The sequence below is a fragment of the Anarrhichthys ocellatus genome, unplaced genomic scaffold (assembly GCF_004355925.1).
Source record: "Anarrhichthys ocellatus isolate YVR2014 unplaced genomic scaffold, GSC_Weel_1.0 scaffold4, whole genome shotgun sequence".
Classification (NCBI taxonomy): domain Eukaryota; kingdom Metazoa; phylum Chordata; class Actinopteri; order Perciformes; family Anarhichadidae; genus Anarrhichthys; species Anarrhichthys ocellatus.
This window is the reverse complement of record NW_022280034.1, coordinates 5379326-5399467: the sequence shown is the minus strand read 5'-3', so window position 1 is coordinate 5399467 and position 20142 is coordinate 5379326. Positions and strand designations below refer to the sequence as shown.

The 20142-nt window shown below is 40.7% G+C and overlaps 1 protein-coding gene across 3 annotated transcripts in view; it reads left to right on the top strand.

Moving 5' to 3' along the window:
* LOC116381044 (receptor-type tyrosine-protein phosphatase epsilon-like) overlaps nt 1–18787 on the top strand; it is a 52158-nt gene extending 33371 nt beyond the window's left edge. The window contains exons 3-21 of one of the 3 annotated variants that reach the window (XM_031842855.1): nt 6808–6885; nt 7472–7565; nt 8044–8117; nt 9725–9861; nt 10595–10685; nt 11588–11664; nt 12167–12203; nt 12317–12414; nt 13081–13200; nt 13412–13575; nt 13846–13981; nt 14098–14247; nt 15046–15139; nt 15500–15576; nt 15753–15887; nt 16139–16264; nt 16456–16607; nt 16767–16902; nt 17054–18787. In XM_031842855.1, coding sequence (XP_031698715.1) covers nt 6813–6885; nt 7472–7565; nt 8044–8117; nt 9725–9861; nt 10595–10685; nt 11588–11664; nt 12167–12203; nt 12317–12414; nt 13081–13200; nt 13412–13575; nt 13846–13981; nt 14098–14247; nt 15046–15139; nt 15500–15576; nt 15753–15887; nt 16139–16264; nt 16456–16607; nt 16767–16902; nt 17054–17128 — 2046 coding nt within the window. In that variant the 5' untranslated portion in view covers nt 6808–6812 and the 3' untranslated portion in view covers nt 17129–18787. The other 2 variants (XM_031842854.1, XM_031842857.1) reach the window with 2 other exon arrangements.
* The last annotated feature ends 1355 nt before the right edge of the window (nt 18788–20142 follow it).

Genomic DNA, 20142 nt, shown 5'->3' with positions numbered 1-20142 from the left:
AGAGAGAGAGAGAGAGAGAGAGAGAGAGAGAGAGAGAGAGAGAGAGATGGCATTTGCTAGTGCAGGCTGCAGTAAATATTTACTTCCAATTACGCTCATGGTTTCCACGCCTTACCAGAACGTGACAGTAGCTTTCAAATGCTTTAACTGCTAAAGAGATTAATTTATGCACTAAATGAAAGCTATGCTGGAATTATTTTTAACTAATATGCAGCAGCTAAAAGCTCTTATTTCCAGTGAGGACTACACTAATGGCAGTGCTTTCAGGGTTAGATACCGTGGCCGTGCCGCCATATCTCAGTCAACAGGATGTTATTGCCTGAACCTGGCAACCAAACCACAGCTTCTTTTTTTTCCTCTCTGTTCTTTTATTCAGTTTCTCTCCTGCATGCAACAATAACGGCAGTATTCACACACACACACACATATGCATTTTCTCCCACGTTCAGCTAAGATCTCCGTGGTGGGATGGCCCGTTTTGTTCCCATAGAGGTGGAGGGCTGACACTGCAGAGCGGAGCCAGCGGGTCTCCAAGGTCATTACCACTGCTACAGCGTCTGGGCGCCCTGGGAAGGAGGCAGGAACTGATTAATGGCAATGCTAGGAGGAGCGCAGGAGGGGAGGAGCCCGGATTGGCAAGAGAGCAACGCTGCAGAGTTGTTGCTGTATAATGGTGCTATAGATGTTGCTAGTGTGAGATACTGCAGTGTGACACAGTACTACAACTATTCCTGATGATACTATTAATAATATTAGTATTCTTTATGAATTTTTGTTGGATTTTCAATCGGGAGAATTAAGATGATGGAATGATTTTGATTTTATGGACTCATTCTTAACTTAAATGCAATCAATTACTTCTTACTAATTACATGCTGAAAAAGTTATTTTGTTATTGAACTTGTCACATTTCAACAAAAATATCAAATTGACATCACCCATTACAATTACCTTATGCTTGATCCGGTCTGTTTGTTATTGTGTCATGTGACTTGTTGCCGGAAGACGACGGTGGAAATGTTGGAGAGAGGATGTTGACATACTTTTTTGGACACAATAACAAACTTACTCGATCAAGCGAACGGTAAATAAAAGGTTGAAAAATACCAAAGTTATCCTTTAAAATAAATTACATTAACATGAACAATTTACTAAACACTAATACATGCTTAATTGTCTCTTAAATGTGTTTTTGCCTGCACCCAGGATTCACATTATCAGGTTTTCAGTGTGTGTCGGTATGCCAGGTTTTCTTTTTTAAATTCTCGATAAAGCCGACGTGTTCAACATCCCACAGGTGCCATGTTGGTGGCACTACTGCTGGTCAGGTTACCATAAGAACACATTGTGAAGAACAGTGTTATGTGTATCTACATTTACAAAATCTTAGAACGGATAATGAATCGTTTGTCACAGTCTGAATTTAGATTATTGATGTAATCTACAGGAATCGGTGGATGAGTTTAGAAAGAGCAACACTGATCACCCTGTCCAACTAGGTTACATTGCTTTGGAAGCAGTTGCACATCTGTGTGAGCAGATGGACACTGCAGCTCCATTTCCTCAGTTAAGACTGTGTATGTAGTGCACTGTCCTTTAAATAGCTAACCCGGCCGTGGTCTACACACTGCAGCTCCCCAAAGGCAGAGAGAACCGAGAGAGAGATGTGGTGATACGAGGACGACCAGCTGAAATAGAAAGCAAGAACGTGTAAACTTCCTGCAGTCTTCTCGTTAAAACTGACTGATTTAAAGTTTAAACCTTTACCCTGCTCTATTTCCCTTTTTTTAAATTTATTTTTTTTAGAGGTTTTCTTTATATCGTTAAGATTACAGTTGAAATCCAAACACATAGAGTTCTAAGAGTACTCCAGTGGTTTTGTATTGCATTTCAGTAAAGTTAGGTACATTTGTTATTGTACCAATATGTTCTTAAGCCTGTAGTACTGTGCAACATATTGGGAAATCACACATACTGTATAAAACACACACAAACACAAATTCTATAACGTCACGCTCTCCCTAACACGTCTCCCACATTTTCTACACCTTTCTGCCATGGTAACCAAATACTACAGAACAAATTTGACACCTGTTTCTGTAGACACAGAAACGAAAATAATATAGCATCCAACCACGACGTGACTCGCCATCGCACCGATCAGCTGTTGTAGCTTTGTCCTATAAAAAAGGCTTCACTATTTTGCTCACCGGGGACATTTTGGTAGCACCTCAGCGAGCGAGCCGCTAACTAAGAGAAAGGAAGGATGAGTATGTATCTGCCTGGCCACATTTATCATAATGTTTCTATGTGCATTTAGAAGTCTGTATAAAGGAAAAGTTTGACATTTAACAAAGTCTGGTTTTGCGTTCTCTTCTTTGATGAGAAGATTGATACCTCTCTCAGATCTGTCTGTTCAATTTGAAGCGACAGTTAGGAGACTGTTTGCTTAGCTTAGCATAAAGACTGGATGCAGGAGGAAACAGCTAGCCACACAGCTTGTCGCTTTTTACCCTTTTTATGGACTAAATAAACAAGATATAACATGTTGATTAGTCAGGTTTAGAAGTGCTGGTAGCCAGACCGATTTCTTTTTTGCCCTGGTTCCAGTCTTCATGCTAAGCTAAGCGTCTCCTGGCTGTAGCTTCATAATAACGTAGAGATGTGGGAATGGTATCGATCCTCTCATCCAATTCTGTGAGGAACTGCACAGAAGGCTTTAGGTTACTGGTTTCTTTTCCTCTAATAAGCCATCTTGCAGGTTTCAGTTATAAAAAGAAAAAATAAACCTAGTCGCCTAAAGGGTAAACAGTCTGGCAGCTTTTTCCTCAGAGGACACAATGTACCTACTGCCCACTCTCCCTATCATATCGCCCCTACGCCCACCACCCATTTTCCGAATTCCCCAGCTGATGTATTTGAAGGGACAGAGCGACTGTGCCCAGAGAAACCACATTCAGCGGAACTGACAGTGCTCTGTCTAAGGGACGACACAATGCAACGGAACACCGTGTTCCTGTCAGAGGCAGAGACGGACAATTTCTCCGTCTTATCTTCTAATTGTTACGAGCTTGTCATTTTTTTTTGATGGCTAGGTTTCTGAGGCTAATTATTGAGACAAAATTGTAGATCTGCAAGGGTATGATTATGTCACTTTTCACAACTCGGACTGAAAGAATGAGAGAGCAGGGAAGCACACCACAAAGGAAAACACAAGACCATAGGGATGTATAGCTCATCCTCACAAACAACACACTGTCAGGCAAGAACATTTATCAGCTGTCTGGATTGGGACTGAAAATAACACAAGATTCAGTTTGTTCGAGTCAGAATTCCCACTCTGCCTTCTTCATGTTTGGAGCAAGGATAAAGAAGCAAAGAGAGGCCTGCTTGTATTCTATGTTGCTTTGTGATATTCTGATATATGTACATGTGTGCGTGTCCGCATTTTTTGCTTGTATGCTGTCAGGATTGTAGGTATTTAGAGGCGGCAGGTTGTAATCAGTGGAGACAGAGATGTGAGTCACACAGCGCATACCAGGTGCTGCAGGTCTCTATGAACACATGACAGCGGCTGAGGTGTTGTCATATACAGTATGTAAGCAGGGCTAGGTGATACTTTTCTGGTATGGCAAGAAAAAAAAAAATGCATATTGGATATTGACATTTAAAGTTAAAGTTTATACGTGTTGAATTTGGTCCCAGTGAAAGTTGCTGTACTCTGTGTTTTGCTTTTAACCCACTCACTCTGTGTGCTGTTTGCCACAGTGTCATATGGGTTGGTAGTTCAAATCCAACACATAGTGGACATTGTTAGCTAATGTGGGTTGTCGTTCAAAGTCTGTGGCTGTTCCTGTATTTGTGTGGAAGGCTGTTGTCGTGCTCTTAATGCATCTGTGTTTGGTGAAACAGTGACGTTATTTTATGCAAATACAGTTTAATGAAGCAATATGATTGTATAAATATATTGTTGTATGAAAACAAGTTATACAAATATGCAGACGGAGAACCAACGTCATTCTGCACAGACATGGTGTGCAATAATGGAACCTGAAAGTATACATTTCTCCCTTTTTATGTGCTGACTTTTTCTCAAAGGAATGCACAGGACTGTAGCAAAAAGAAACATGCAATTTTAAGTACATCATACAAATGCTTTAATCATCTATGACTACATTTCTGTTATATATTATTTTAGTTTTTCACAGAACAATATTAAGTAAAAGGATAACAACTTCATAATCACAATGCAATCCACTCAATCGCTCTCCTGTAGCTCAGCAAGGAAAAACAATAAGGGATTTTTTTTATTAAAAACACTACATTTGGAGGATACCTATTTGATTTGGCTAAGTCATATATCTCTTACTTTCATTGGAATCATATCAAGAAGGGATCGCCTCATGGCCAATATGGAGAGGATAAGATGAATGAGTACACTCACATATTCTGATAAGTCTGCAGTGATTTAAGTTCATTGTTCTTGTGTTCTAATTTCATTGTATTTAATTGGTGTTGGAGGTCCTGTCAACACAGTTAAGGCCTCCCATTCTGCAGCCCAAGTCGATACTGACCCAGTGTGAGACAGGGAGAACTCTATGCTTTCCAAGACACACTTGTAAATGTCTCCTATTGAAAAATAAGGACGCCTTAGAACTTCCCCAGCGCTGACATCTCCCATGACCTATTTTTAATATGGCTGATTGCTGGTGGGTAGCTACAGAGTGCTAAATGGAGAAAAGACAATACACAGATGATAGCTGTGTGCCCAGAGTCTGACCTAAGCTAAATGATGACTAATGCTAATAGTCTAATTTGAGACCCATGGTCTTGACTGGTTTATGCTGAGTGAGGAGAAATGGAGAAGTCGAGATAAGATATCCCGAGGAATGGGAAGCAGTGTTATTTATAGTTATTCTAGGGACATTTCCCCTTAAAGACGGAAGAAAGGAAGTTGGCGTTCTCCTCAGAGATGCTGAAGAGATGCAGACTGGAGACCACTGCAAAGACAAGCTGGGAAAAGCTGGAGAGCAGTGGGGGGAACGGGCTTTGGTCCCCCAGGGACAGGGTGACATCTCTAGAGGTGATGGAGGGGAAAGAGGAAGCAGGGAACTTTACCACAAGACAGCCTTAGGACTAGCTATGAGCAGTCTGCTGGCTGTCCCCATTGAGCCATCGAACACACAAATAAACAAACAGACTCAGCATACATAAATTTCATTGCAGCATGTGTAGCGGAAAGTCCCAAACGGCACCATAAGTGAATTTCCACATCACAAAACCTCAAGTCCTATACACAAAGTCCTGCCCTAAGGATTCACATACACACTAACTCGGCTCAATAACCTCCCCCTCATCCAAGCTTGCGACATTTGCAGAGAGAGCCTTAAAGAGGGAGGAGAGCTGGAGAAGCGGGTAGGACGCTGCTCCTCTCCTCTCTTCTCTCATTAGAATTCTCTCATCAGTCTCCCCCATGGAACGGAGGGACATGTCAGGGTTTATTAATCGCTCCAGGAAATATTATTGACCTGGACCTTCTGCTCCCTCTCTCCCTGCTGCAGTCAGTGTCTCTGCTCTGCTGTCTCCACATTCCACCGGTGTCCTGTCTGGACACATTATAGGACACTGCGGCACAGCGTGGAGGCTTCAACACACAGTGTCTTCATTGACTATGCACTTGGCTTGGGCTTTCTTTTCACCGCAGCTGCAAAGCACCACACACACCTGCAGCCTTGGGGAGACGAAGCACACTCTGCTCTGCTTCATTATGGAGTGATAGCAGCTCTGTGCTGGCGTTCATTGCTTGGATTCCAACTTTTGTGGAAAAAATAAATAAAACAACACCTTTTAAAACTGCAAAAATCTCAAGGATTATTGGTTGTCAAACCTTACCAGCAAATTTCAAAAGAAAAAGCGGTGTGTAAATCAATGTGATGTGAAACCCATTCTGAATGCTCAAACGCTAGAGTCGATCAGAGATGCTCCTTTATCCTCCCTCCTCTGCATTCTTCTACCGGGAGAAAATGAAGGAATGATCAGAGTCATTCAGCTGAGACTCCTCGATGTCACTGTGTGTAGGGGCTCTGGACAGAGCTCATGGCGCTGTGTGTGTGTGTGTGTGTGTGTGTTGTGATTTCACTAAGACCCTGCACATGCTAGATCCTGGAAATCACACGTGGCAAATCACACATTGCCACGGAGGAAATGGCTGAAAGCTGTTGTCAGCTCATCAACTTATCCGAGTGGCATTCACTCAAGTTCTCTTTGCTCAATCTGATAATGCCCCGATTAAAGCATGAGCATATTCCTTATTACAGTAGTAAGGAGCATTGAATTAGGTAAGCATGGAATGGTTACAATAATGGTATTTGTGGACATGTGTTTTTTCTTTAATAGACATTTAAATCAGAAACATAATGATGTTTCCTTGGCCTGGATGTTATCTTTTGAATTTTTTTTCTCAATGGGTTGGTGCGAGTGTTATCGGGGCCAGGCTTGTTCTTCAAATATTGAAGTATTGTGCCCCCATGTGGACATGTTAGGCATTACAGTGTGAGCTTTATGACAGGGCTAATGAATGACCAGGATGTGAGAGTGTTGTTCCATTGTGTCTCCATGAACTTTGCACCGATGAGCACATTCCTGAAAGCAACCGTCATAATTAAAGAAATATGCCTCAGATCTGTCAATAGCTTTTGTGTTCCCTAAATGGCGAAATTATCCAGCTTCCATGTTAGCATGAGTCTTTACTTTGCAGACATGCCTGGCACTAAATTCAATATCCTCCATCATTTTGTTTTTCTGCAGCCACAATGGTCCCACTTCTGTTTTTGGTGGCAACCACAACAACATCCAATTCCACCGGCAATGGCAACCATACACAAGGTAAGCGTAATAACAAGGGCGATGCACCTCGACATGTGAGACTAAACAACATTGAACGATTTGAGCTAGCAATAAAATCCCATTGCCAACCACTGCAGTCATCACTTTTCCCTAAGATATGATTATTATGTGTCTTGCAGCTTGGTAACAGCCTTTTCTACAGCCTCGTTATTACCGGATCACAATTACCTTCAGCAGCTCTGGACTGTAATTTATGGCTCATTGTGCGTCTTTATAAACACAGCTAACAGTTGGCTGTGTGGCCGTGACTCTTGGCTGAGTCGCCACTCTTTGAGCCTCTCATTTTCTGTCAGACAGTACGAAATGAGCTGATGCTTATCTCTGTAGACAACATACTGCAGAGGCCAGTTATTAAATCAGACCTGCGAGCAGAGGAGTACATCCGATGTGCCAAGTATTGATTTGTTTTAATGCAATATACACATGGCTCAAACACATTAATGCAGCCACTCATTTGCACACTCAAACATATACACGTATATCGTCGCCCTGCTCCGTCTTCCTGCTTCTTTGTTGACGGTGCTCCCTGACCCCCCCCCCTCTGCTTCTCCACCGTCCTCAGCAGACGTTCCATCCCACAGCAACCACATCCTCCCCACCGTGCTGGTCCTGTCCCTGCTGCTGCTCATCATCGCACTGCTAGCCTGGTACTTCCTCAGGTAAAAAAAATCTCCCACCCTTTGCAAGGACTCACCCACCTCACCTCATCCCCTCCCAGGGCCTCGCTGACTGGCTGTGATCTGGGCTCCAGGGGGCAGAGCTCAGGGTGACAAACACTTCCTCCTTTAGTCATTGAGGCGGAGCCCAGTCAGGAAGTGCTACTAGCTGACTCCCTCTCATGCTTAGAGAGAAGAGAGCAGGCAGCCAGGCTGTGACAGTGGACCTAAACGGGCAACAGAAGAGAACAAATTCTGAACCACATTCGGACTAGAGCACTGTTTTTCCAAGACATCAGCTAATGAGAAAGAATAGCTTTTCAAGTTTAAGATGGTAGGTTGGATCGGCTTTTGTTCATGACTACCTACATAATTTGGGAGATCTTCAAGTATTTTGTAGCTCTGAGTTTAAAAAGAAAGTTAAACTTATACAGTGGCATCATTGTTATTCTCATTTTATTGTATTTTTTTTTTCTGGCAGGTTAAAAAACCAGAGAAAAGCAGTCGTCACAACAGTTGACAAGAAGATACCAAATGGCATCTTGGAGGAACAAGGTAACGTTGTTGTAAATTGGACATTTTTAGAAAGAGCGAGACAGATTGTAGATTGTGAGCGTGACAGTCTGGCAGTCAAAGGAAGCATAATGAGAATGCCAAAGAGAGAGACGTACAGAAACATGAGGCAAAGAAAGAGAAAGAGGTTAAGAAAGACAGTAGGAGAGCTTTATGTATTGCCCCCCCCCCCACTGCATTGTGGTTGTGTACTTCCTGTGCTTAATATGAGGAACAGAAATGTGTTATCATCACCACCTTTTATTACTTTTTGACACCGCATGTAAAACGTTCGGTTGTCGGCTTTGATCTGCATAATTTAAGCAAAGAGCCGATCAAGTGTGAAGTGTGTTAACAGCAATTGGGCTTTACAGGAAGCGCCGCGTCTTGAGGAGCTGCAAGTGTTCTTTAGGAAGTATTCTCTTATCTGACATTACAATGGAAAGTACAGAGCAGGTTGTATTCTTGCAGATAGGAATGCAACTAGGATATATAGCTGGGAAAACACACAGCACACCCAGAAGTGTCTGTAACAAACACGGAGCAAATATCGAGGTATAAGCTGAGCTGCTAATTACTGTGATCGCAAACATGACACACTGCAGAAGGGTCTTATGTTGGTGCACAGTAACTGCATTCTGTTTTATGAGCATGATGTCGGCAGAATGAATCAAATGCTATATTTAATAAGATTTATTGTTTTGCCTTTATGACTCTACGTGTGTGTGTGCTGATTTGATATGTGTTGTGTTTTAGAGTTTGGATACAGTACTGAGTCCTTATACACCACTGTGCCACCAGGTCAGGTATACAGTTCAGGGTGGCGGTATCAGAACCCTCATGTTACTAACACTCTTCTTAGTATTTTATTTAACCTACATTTTCCAAAATTTTGAGTGCTAACAGAATGCCTTGAGGGGTGTCCGGAGTGCTGTAAGTGGCTTCTCCCTGGGGTCCTTTGCTGTTCTAATGCCTGGTGATGATCATCGAATACTCGCATCCCTTTTTTAAAATTTTTATTAAGGTGTTGGCAAACGCACACCAACATGTGTTAAGATTTTAAGTCAGTTTGGTCTTTTGATGAGCTGTTTGTGAAGATCCTTGAAGAGTAATTCAATAAGCGTATCGTCTAATTCAGTGATTCCCAACCAGGGGTACTGTAGAAACTAAAGTATATGTCCGTGTATGGAGTCATGAAGGATATATGAACGCTACGTGTTGCTACTGAGATTGAGGGGAAACTGGTTAGCAAGTGAACTAAGAGGTTAGTTTAAAAAAAAAATAAAAAAATGGATACTTCCATCTAGTAGTTGTAAAAAAAAATATTCGAGCAAACAGCTTGAGCACTTTCAGTTGTATGAAAACATTATTGTAACAACTAGTGTTGGATAACAGCAGGTGGTGTCGTGTGTCATCTGACGGGGCTACATCTGGTTGGGAACCACTGGTCTATTGAAATCCAATCCTGTTTTAGAATTAATTTCTCTGAGCCGATCATTAAGTAATAATGAAATAATTTCGTTATTTTCACAGCATATAATTCGGCACTGTGGTATTAAACTCTATCAGTCCGGCAGGGATAATAAAACCACTGACTGTTCTCCCCACAGAGCAACAGACGGTGGTCCTTCTGCCCAGGTCCCCTTCGGCCTCGAAGACCTACTTCCCCATGCCGGTGGATCACCTGGAGGAGGAGCAGAGGCTCCGCTCTGCTGACGATGGCAAGCTCTTCAGGGAGGAGTACAACGTAAGCAAAAAGTCGTCTGTGTTCTGAACAAAGTGCTGGAAGTCGTCTTTTTTATCAGGCATCTGCGGTTAAAGCACTGAGTCATTGCGGTGCATACATTCAGCAATGGCAGCATCTATGTTTTACTCTATTTAACCCTCAAATATATTTTTTCATTTTAATCAACAATTACCGAAAACAACAAAATACCTAAATTGTTATTATTAATATGTAACTTTGTGTCTCCAAAATGTCAAACGCATTTTATTGCTTTTTTTTGTGCCTTCAATTTGCGGCAACAAAACCACCAACAAAATATCTAAAATTGGAGTTAACGGGTTTTCCCAGTAGAACTGTAATAAGCTGTGTGTTCATGAGAAGGCAGAGGATTCAGACTTATATGTGTATTTTTTGTGTCACATTGTCTATATGACACATACTGTACGCATACAACCGCACACCCATGAAAAATACCCTTTTGTGAATTGGTGGCTATGATTGGGTATCTGAGTCAAAATATACATGACTCATGTAACTGACTCATATAACACTTGAGTATAATTTTATTCAGTTTGTCAGCACAGACAGAGGAAGTTGCTTTTAATGGAGGACTGTTTACTGTAGGTAGCAGAGGAAGTGCCTACATCGAGCCTGAACAAAGCCTTACATACAGCGGAACACAATGCACGGGTCATGAGCAGTTAAAAGTCAGTATGGGAGGTTGTGTAGAACGTAACTTAATTTTGATTTGCAGTCCTTGCCAGGGGGTAATGCACAAGGGACGTCTGAGGAGGCCAACAAGGACAACAACAAGGAGAAGAACAGATACCCCAACATCCTTCCTTGTGAGTTTACTTTCTGTTCTGTAGCAACTAGATCTTTTTTGCCTCACACCCAGAGCTCACAGTTTCCTGCCTGTGTGTGCGCACGAGTGTCTTTGGTTCTTTATGAGTCTTAGTCTCACTTCAGATTCAGTAGATCCTCCCCCAACAACTCATGTATTCATTCACAATGAAACACCTCGGCCCCGAGAGTTTCCTCACCCTTCTCTCTTTATACAGTTGCAGTTCCTGTCACTCGTCTCTGTCTCGTTAATATTTCATTGCGTTATTATTTGTCCTTACCCATGCATTCTAATGTTTCAAAGGATTGGATTAAAGGTTTGATACCACTTTCATGTCTGTTCGGATCTCTACAAAATCTGTACCAAAAATTGGCAACTTAGTGCTTTATGAAACAGTATACCAGTTATAATTTCCTGTACGATATTCATTTTCAAATTCCGCCATACTTGTGAATGACTGCGATGATGACTGCTACGGAAATCTCCGACTGCATTGAGAGGGGGGGGACCCTACTAACGGCGTACCCTTCTCACTCATGATTACAATTAGTAAACCACAAATAACTCTCTTTAATGGCACACATCAATTAGTACTAAACCTCCCGTAAAATGGCTTATTATGTGCCGTACAATTTGTTTGCCAGAAGCTGTGGCCAGGCAACCGTCGGAGACTGCTGTGTTCCCAATTATTTCCAGTCTTCATGGAGGCTGTAGCTTCATATTTACCGTTCGAACATGAGAGCGATATCCATCTTCTTGCCTAACTCTCGGCATGAAAGCAAATGCATGTATTTCCCAAAAAGTCTAACTATTCCTTTAACGCTCTCTATAATAGTGTAATACTCTCTGTGTTGTTTTTCTGCTGCAACCCTCTAAACCTTCCGATGGTATTTTCACCAACAGATGATCATTCCAGAGTGGTGTTGACTCAGCTGGATGGGAATCCCTGTTCAGACTATGTGAATGCTTCTTACATTGATGTGAGTTATGCTTTTTCATCATCCTGCTGAACACGATACATTCATTTGTAAAATAACAACACTCAATGTAGCAAAATAACAATTTATTGCCTGATTTGTTGTGACTGAATTTGATAAATCAGGTTGATGGTTGCGAACAGTCTCATCTCAAAAGTTGTTTTTCTGAGCATTTATTAAGGAATTCTCTTCCGTGTTGTCATGAAATTTGGTTTAAAAGATTTATTTCAATTTAATTAACACTAGAATTACGGCCTCGCAATTCAATGCCTCACGTTGCAGTTTACATCCATGTCTCCAAAATGTCATAACTTTATCATTTTATTCTATTAGACAAATATTATTAATTATTAATTCATATTGTTGCCACGGCCGATGCGGCGTGGAGGCCTAAAAATGATTGACCTTGGAAACAGCAGTTGAAGAGACAATCTCACCACAAAGTCCATTAGTAGCTGTTCTGCAGCTTTACATTTTTAATTAACTTAATATTCATCTCCAACAGGGTTACACGGAAAAGAAAAAATTCATAGCAGCACAAGGTAAGATATAGTGCACTTGGAAAGGAAATGCATAATTATGTTATCTATATATATATATTACTAATTGTATGTCTTTATAAATCATGTGTTATTATAATCATTTTGTCTCACAGGTCCAAAAGAAGACACCGTAGCGGATTTCTGGAGAATGATATGGGAGCAGAAAGTAGCGACTGTTGTCATGCTGACAAATCTGAAAGAAAGGAAAGAAGTGAGTGATTTTTATTTCTAAAAATGTGTCTCAGCCGCATGACGAGCTCCAGGGTTTCTTCTCCAGTCAGCTCTCTGCTCTGATTTCCCTGGGATGGGGGGGGGGGGGGGGGGCAAGCGAAAAGGGGTTAATGGGGCATCACAAAAAGATTTGAGAAGAAATGTGCTTCAAATAGATTTCATTAGTTATGGTCAAAGGTGACACCGCGGAGTTTTAATTTAAACAATTCATTTCACACCTGTAAGCTGGACCTCTGACATCTCGTTTTCTCCGCCATAATTGCTCAGCCCTTATTGTGAACCAGAACTCCCTCTCTGAACAAGGAGAGAGGGAGAAAGGCTAAAAAGATCAATAAGAAGAGAATTGGCGAAGATTTAAATCGGCATGTGGAAATCGATGGCTCCATAATGTGTAATGAAGTCCTCCACGGCAGTATCATCATCACCCAGCGAGGACTTCTATTGACTTCACTTACACTAATCTGGACTGACTGTCTGTGAAATTGAAGCGTAATTACCTTTTAGTAAAGCTCACCTTTGTGAAGTCACGCATTTGACGGGAGCCATTTTGTTGCTTGAAAGAAAAAGCCTTGAATACGTTCCAGAAGAACAACTCGTTTATGCAGGAGGACTTTATCACTGACTCGCGGCTGTCATCTCTCCCCAGGACAAGTGCCACCAGTACTGGCCCGATCAGGGCTGTTGGAGCTATGGGAATGTGAGGGTGGCGGTGGAAGACTTCACTGTCCTCGTGGACTACACCATACGCAAGTTCTGCATACAACATGTGCGTTTAAAACAGTGCTCGTGTAATAATTACTGTGCCTCATAGAAATTGTATTTTAACAGGAACATGGGTGTTCGTGTTTGTGAAATATGTTGTATACATGTTAATTCTAAATTCTAAGAAGCACAGGACACATAATCCAGATTGCCTATGCAGTTGTTTTTAATACTGTTAACTGTGTTTTTCTGCCTGCGTTTGTGTCACTATGTAGCAAACCAGCGATGCCGCTAAGACTCCCAGGCTGATCACCCAGCTCCACTTCACCAGCTGGCCTGACTTTGGAGTTCCTTTCTCCCCCATCGGCATGCTCAAGTTCCTTAAAAAGGTCAAAGTGGTCAATCCACCCTTCGCTGGGCCTATTGTGGTCCACTGCAGGTACCGGAGCGCTGAGCTATTTTGCTGTTGTTTACTTGGATCTAGGCGCTTTTGCCTGAACATCACTTTTAAATGGTTTTAATTATCCAATTTGTTTCTATGGAGTTAAATATCTGCTGGAAAACACACTGTGAGCTATGTCTGGAAACATTGTGAGTGACTACAGCACTACATTTGTTTTCAAGCACAGACGTCACTTTGTTTCACTGCTGTTGTCTGCTAACATGCGAGCATCGGCTGAGGGTCGTGGTTTGTTTTGTGTCTCTGCAGCGCTGGTGTCGGGAGGACAGGAACCTTCATCGTAATTGATGCCATGATCGACATGATGCACGCAGAGCAGAAAGTTGATGTGTTTGGGTTTGTCGCTAAGATACGAGAGCAGCGCTCACAGCTCATTCAGACAGATGTGAGTTGGACACAAGTTCCCTCCAATGTATCCCTCCTCAAACATCTCTAAAATGTAAATTGTTGCCTATGCATAGTGTTTGTGTGTTCATCGGTTTGTGTGTATTCCCACCTCAGATGCAGTACTCATTCATCTACCAGGCCCTGCTTGAATACTACCTCTACGGAGACACGGAGCTGGACGTGTCTTCTCTGGAAGGACATCTGCACAAACTGCACAACACCTTTGCAAACGGTGACCGGGTCGGCCTAGAGGAAGAGTTTAAGGTACGATCTGTTACATCACATTCTGACCCACAAAAGATCACATTTAAGCAAATATTAAGTATGTTACTCGCCAAACTGAGAAATGGCTTAAATACCAGGAGCATTTTGTTAAAACGTCCTCTCTTAATTTTACTAACAATGATAGAAAAATAAATACTATACAACTGTTGAGTTTAAATCCATCAGACTTCATGTAACACTATTAGATTCATATTTTTATTTCATAATGAGTTTTTATTTTATTTTATCAAATATATTTGCACAACAAAAACAATTGAGCAAAGAAAACCATCTCAGGCAACTGAAGAGAGTTTTTACACCATCTTTAGTTGGTGCTTTTCCCCATTGTCCCTCAGCAATTAGACACAGAAACTAAAAAATACACAATAGATTAGTTCCTCCAGAGCCATATTTGCTCCATGTGCAGACAAAAAACAGGCCATTTAACATGTGCCGTTACCTACATACAGTATACTTACAAAGCACTTGTTTGAAGCCCATTGTTGTTGAAAGGTGTTATAGATATAAACTTTATTCGTCACTGAAAAATCTATTCTTACTAGGGCCTTTTGCCAGAACCTACTGATTTACTTCTAGAATCTTAAACTCAAGCCTTAAATAAATAAATCCTTCTCATTCTTCTGATATTTGTACAATGATCCGCTAACTTTCATCTACTAATTGTGATTTATAATTCACAGCGTAACTTGTTGTATTACCCTATTTAGATTTGGGAATACAAGGATGGTGGATATTTGCAGGTTTGTAACATTTTTGTTTGCTTTGATTTCTGCCCAGAAACTGACCAACATGCGAATAATGAAGGAGAACATGAGAACGGGGAACCTTCCTGCCAACATGAAGAAGAACAGAGTTCTGCAAATTATTCCATGTAAGAAAGAAGGAAACCCAAAGGACAAAATGCATCTGATGCCTGTTTCATGTAAACTGGTGGAAGATTCAATTAAATTAAATTCATTTTGTGTAGCCATTTTGAGAGCAGTAAGCAGAAAAATGATGGGAAAATTACAACTACTACTAATAATAACAGCAGCAGTGGATTTTGACCTCCAGATTATTTTGTCTGTCAGTGTCACTATGTTTAGAATCTGAACATCTGTTTCCAATCTTGTGCTTTCTTTCTCAGGGAGTCACTCCGGCCACTTTGTGTACTTGATACTCTGTGAACATGTTTATAAGCTGCGTCATTCCAAATGGTTTTGAAGAGTTTCCTGTTCTGTTCTCATTTCAGATGACTTCAACAGAGTTATTCTCTCCATGAGAAGAGGTCAGGAGTTCACGGACTACGTCAATGCATCTTTTATAGATGTAAGCACGTTTTTATTCCCTAATTGCCTTCCTTCTTGCATTTAATACCTGCAGTAGTTCATGGGTATTGCTATCAACACATTGTTGGGCTTGAGAAAAGCTGAGGACGTGTGTGTGTGTGTGTGTGTGTGTGTGTGTGTGTGTGTGTGTGTGTGTGTGTGTTTGCTGTGACTCAGGGCTACAGGCAGAAGGACTACTTCATTGCCACCCAGGGCCCTCTGATGCACACAGTGGAGGATTTCTGGAGAATGGTGTGGGAATGGAAATGTCACTCCATTGTCATGCTCACTGAGCTCCAGGAGAGGGAGCAGGTAAGCTGTGATGACTGCAAGCAAGCTATGGTTAACATAGCAGTGCAACATAAACCATCTGTGTTCCAATGTCCTGCTTCTTTCACTAAATTCTACTTTTATTATCAGTTCATGTTTGTGCAGTATTTCATTTTTTTAACCAAAAGTACTTTAGAATATTTACCTTCCATGTATTAAGCTGCAGTTTGTGTTTTTAACTTAATGCCAGCAGTGAACAAACGCTTAACTCTGTTTTTGTCTGTTCATTGCAGGACAAATGTTGTCATTACTGGCCCACAGAGGACTCGGTCACCTACGGAAATTACACCGTCGAGTTGAAGGGAGACACTTTGTGTGACACATTCAGTCTGCGAGACTTGGTACTCACCTTTGTCCCGGTAAGCAAATTAACTTCACACCATCACACAGCAGTTAATGAGTCAGACAGCGCCCATCAGTCCACCACTAATCTGCTGCACACTTAACTTACTCCGACGTTGCATCTGCCATTATGCTTTCGTACGCTGCTATGAAATCATATTTGAAAGATATTATGATCTCTCGCCTACCTGTTCATTTCCTCTCAAAGGAGAAACAGACAAGGGTGATCAGGCACTTCCACTTCCACGGCTGGCCGGAGGTCGGCATCCCGGCCGAAGGGAAAGGCATGATTGACATCATCGCCTCAGTGCAGAGACAGCAGCAGCAGTCTGGGAACCATCCCATCGTCGTACACTGCAGGTATAGCTTCAAAACACACACATCTGAGCCTTTTTTTTAATTGCAGTTGTGATGTTTGTTTTGCATATGATGGATTCAAATGTGTACACTTCTGCATTTCCAAGCCACTGTTAGTACTTGAATTAGTTTCAAAGAGTTTTTTGTGCTTGTGTGCTGCAGTGCTGGTGCAGGGCGAACAGGTACGTTCATTGCACTGAGCAATATCTTGGAGCGAGTCAAGGCAGAAGGCCTGCTGGACGTGTTCCAAACTGTGAAGAGTTTACGCATGCAGAGGCCTCATATGGTCCAAACTGTGGTAAGTATCAACACAAAGAAGTGCTACAAAAATGTAAAAAAAACGTAACGTATCTCATATTCATCAACTCCTGTTTCTAGCTTCATGTTGAAGGAAACCGATTTCACAGACTAACACCTAACCTATTATCTTTTCTCTATTTATTCCATAGGAACAATATGACTTCTGCTACAGGGTGGTACAAGACTTTGTGGATATTTTCTCGGACTATGCCAATTTTAAATGATGAGATTTGCCTTAAACATGGTTTTTAATGTTGTTTTCTAAAGCTGGTTTGTCAGTTTAATGCGTTTCTTTAACTTGGTCAAATGATCTATTTTGCTATGCACTTGTCCCACCATTAACTCCATCCTCGCTGTAATATATTGTATGTCAGTGGATGAAAATTGTAAATGAAAAAAGTTAGATTAATAATGTATATTTCACATCCTGTATGATTATTTTGTCATGAAGTGTTGTTTCAAACTTGGTCTCTTTTTCAGTTTTGTTGTATAATACTGTATTTTAAATGTTTATCTAAGTGTTATTTTGGATTGACCGCGTAATATTTTTAAAAGTTTTATTGTAAATGTATTTATGTATTCACCATGACATTCCAATCTTGAGTTTGGTGAAAACGACGGGAATGTTAACATTTATTTTTATGTAAACATAGTCATCACTTCATTTATTGATGACTTCTATCTGAGATTAGAGGCGATATTTAATCGACATGCCCGTCACGAATGTGATACTCTTTCCAATGGAAATATGGTCAGAAAAGAATGAATCATTTCAGCCATAATGCCAAGAGCGTAGAGTTATGCAACAGAGGCTAAGATGACGAAACGGGTTGATTTCCAATATGGATTCAGGCAGGAGTTTCAGTTCGACGTATCCCAGTCATGAGAAATACCATTGAACTGGTTTTGTACCTCAAAAAAAGTGGTATGCAACTGCATTTAACATGGATGTAACAGTCTGCCTTTTGTCTGTAGACAGCAAAAAGTATTTTTGCTAAAATAACTGCACATTAAAAAGCACATAACAAAGCCTTTTGCCAAGAACCTGCAATGTTCAAGAATATGTTTGCTTTATTTGTATTATAGATAATTTCACAAATCAGTGCCATATGTACTTTTCTTTTTTAAGACTTGGAAAAGTAGAACACCCCTTAGGTAAAGGCCAGTGGTCCTAAGATAAGGTAAATGTGGTCGCTTAATGCAGTATAGACAAGAAAGTATTAGCAGAGTCCTGTAATAGCAAAAACAACAATACTCATGTGTGGTGCTTCAGTGCCTGCTTAATGCCAGAGCAACAACAAAAACACCCCAAACTATCGATGTTGAGGGAACTTTATATCTTTCAGAATACATGGGTTTGTTTTTTCACATATGTCAAAATGAAAAAAGTAGAAAGTTTCATAGAAAATGATCTAATGGTAGTACAATTCATAGGAAAGCATCTGAATGTGAAAAAGCTTTTCTATGCATTTCCTCCATGGCAGAAACCCCCATCTATCTGGTACTCCAAAATTAAACCAAATGTATGGAATGATTTGATCCAGCTCTGCTTTAATCCTCAATGAAATGTGTCATTTTGTTAATGCTGCATGTAAATACTACATGACAAAGTGCTGACATTGTGAAGGTGACTGAGCAGCAGGGAACTGTCAAGTGATTGGTCATTTGTTGTGTGCTATCTGTCTGTGGGAGGTGCAGTAGAAGACGAGACTTAACTAAGCAACCCTTGGTTTCTTTTCAGTCTATGCCTTCCTTTTTCAGAAAGTTGAGAATACTCAGTTCAACCTACAGCTCTTTGCCTTTGTTCTGTGGGTGGTCTAACCACTTTTGGATACTCGATGTCTTTCAAATGCAATTGCAGTATTAAATTCATCTGAAAATGATGGGCTGTCAGTGAAGTTTTCTTTGGATGTCTTAGCTTTGGTTTGAAAGAAAAGAAAAAGCTTATTAAAAAAATTTCATAAGAAATGTCAGACTACAATAAAAAAACATCGTGGTATGCCATGAAATTTCAGACATATGTCATAAAAAAGTCAGTAGAGTAAGTCATCCAAAAGTCATAGTATAGTATGTATAATAATCATAATTCATAGGATTGTATGTCTAAAATAAAGTCAAAAATTCATAGTATTTTACGAAAAAAGTCAGTTCAGTATGTCGATCATTAAAAAGTCAAGAGTACAATCAAAGATCTGTATGTCGTCTAGAGTCATAGTATGTTGTAAAAAGTAATAAAAAAGTGAAAGTAGTATAGCATGTCGGAAAGTAATAAAAAGTCATATTATAGCGTGTTAAAAAAAGTCATAGTATAACATATCGAAAAAAGTCATATAGCATGTAAAAAAAAGTCATCACCACCACAGAAACTTTTAGCATCATCTTCTGCTCTTCTGTCAGCGTCAATCACCTAAAATCAAAAAGATGTATGTGTGTAATACTTTAGGCCAACAGAGGGCAGTGTACCTCAATATATATGTAGAGGAAAATTCAACTGATGATACAATGTACATTTTGGTAAAACAATACCACTCAGTCATAAGTAATTTCACTCTATCCTGACCGTCAAAGAGTGAGCGCGAGTGTGGTGCTGTAACAGCGACAAATGTTGAGGCTGCACTATAGCTGGTGAATAATGCGTCAACTCCACATGTCGACATAAAAAAGTGACTCAAATTATAGATGAAGAACCATAAATGCAATAAAGTTGTGATCGCTTGAAAAAAGATCCCCAGAACACACAATCCGAGGCTGTCATGACCTCACTAGATCTGCTCACTGTAACAAAATGATTTCACGTCCACGTAAATCCCCACAATCGTTTCTCTACTGCTTTCCACTAAATGTAACGACCTTTCTACAGAAACGGATGAGGTTTTGAAAGCACCAAACGCAGACACTTCATTACAAGACAAGGCAAGAAAGTTCCTCTTTCAGAGTGTCGCATGACACACGAACAAAACAACGAAAAATGGATCTCCTATTTCCAAATATAAATGTGTGCCGATGTACAGCTTTCATCCGTGTAATTGCCACCAGTCAACAACAGGGAGGAGTATATTTCAGCTATTTCTGCCAAACAATCATGTTTCTTATCTCGCACAAAAGTTCAAGCGACAAAAAGCCTCTTTGTTGACAATTTCTATTTCCTCTAGGGGCCAGGCGCCATGGTAACACTCCTCAGCGGGATGGGCTGTTACCCAAAAAAGGTCAGCGCGAGTGAAGAGGTCATATGAATTAT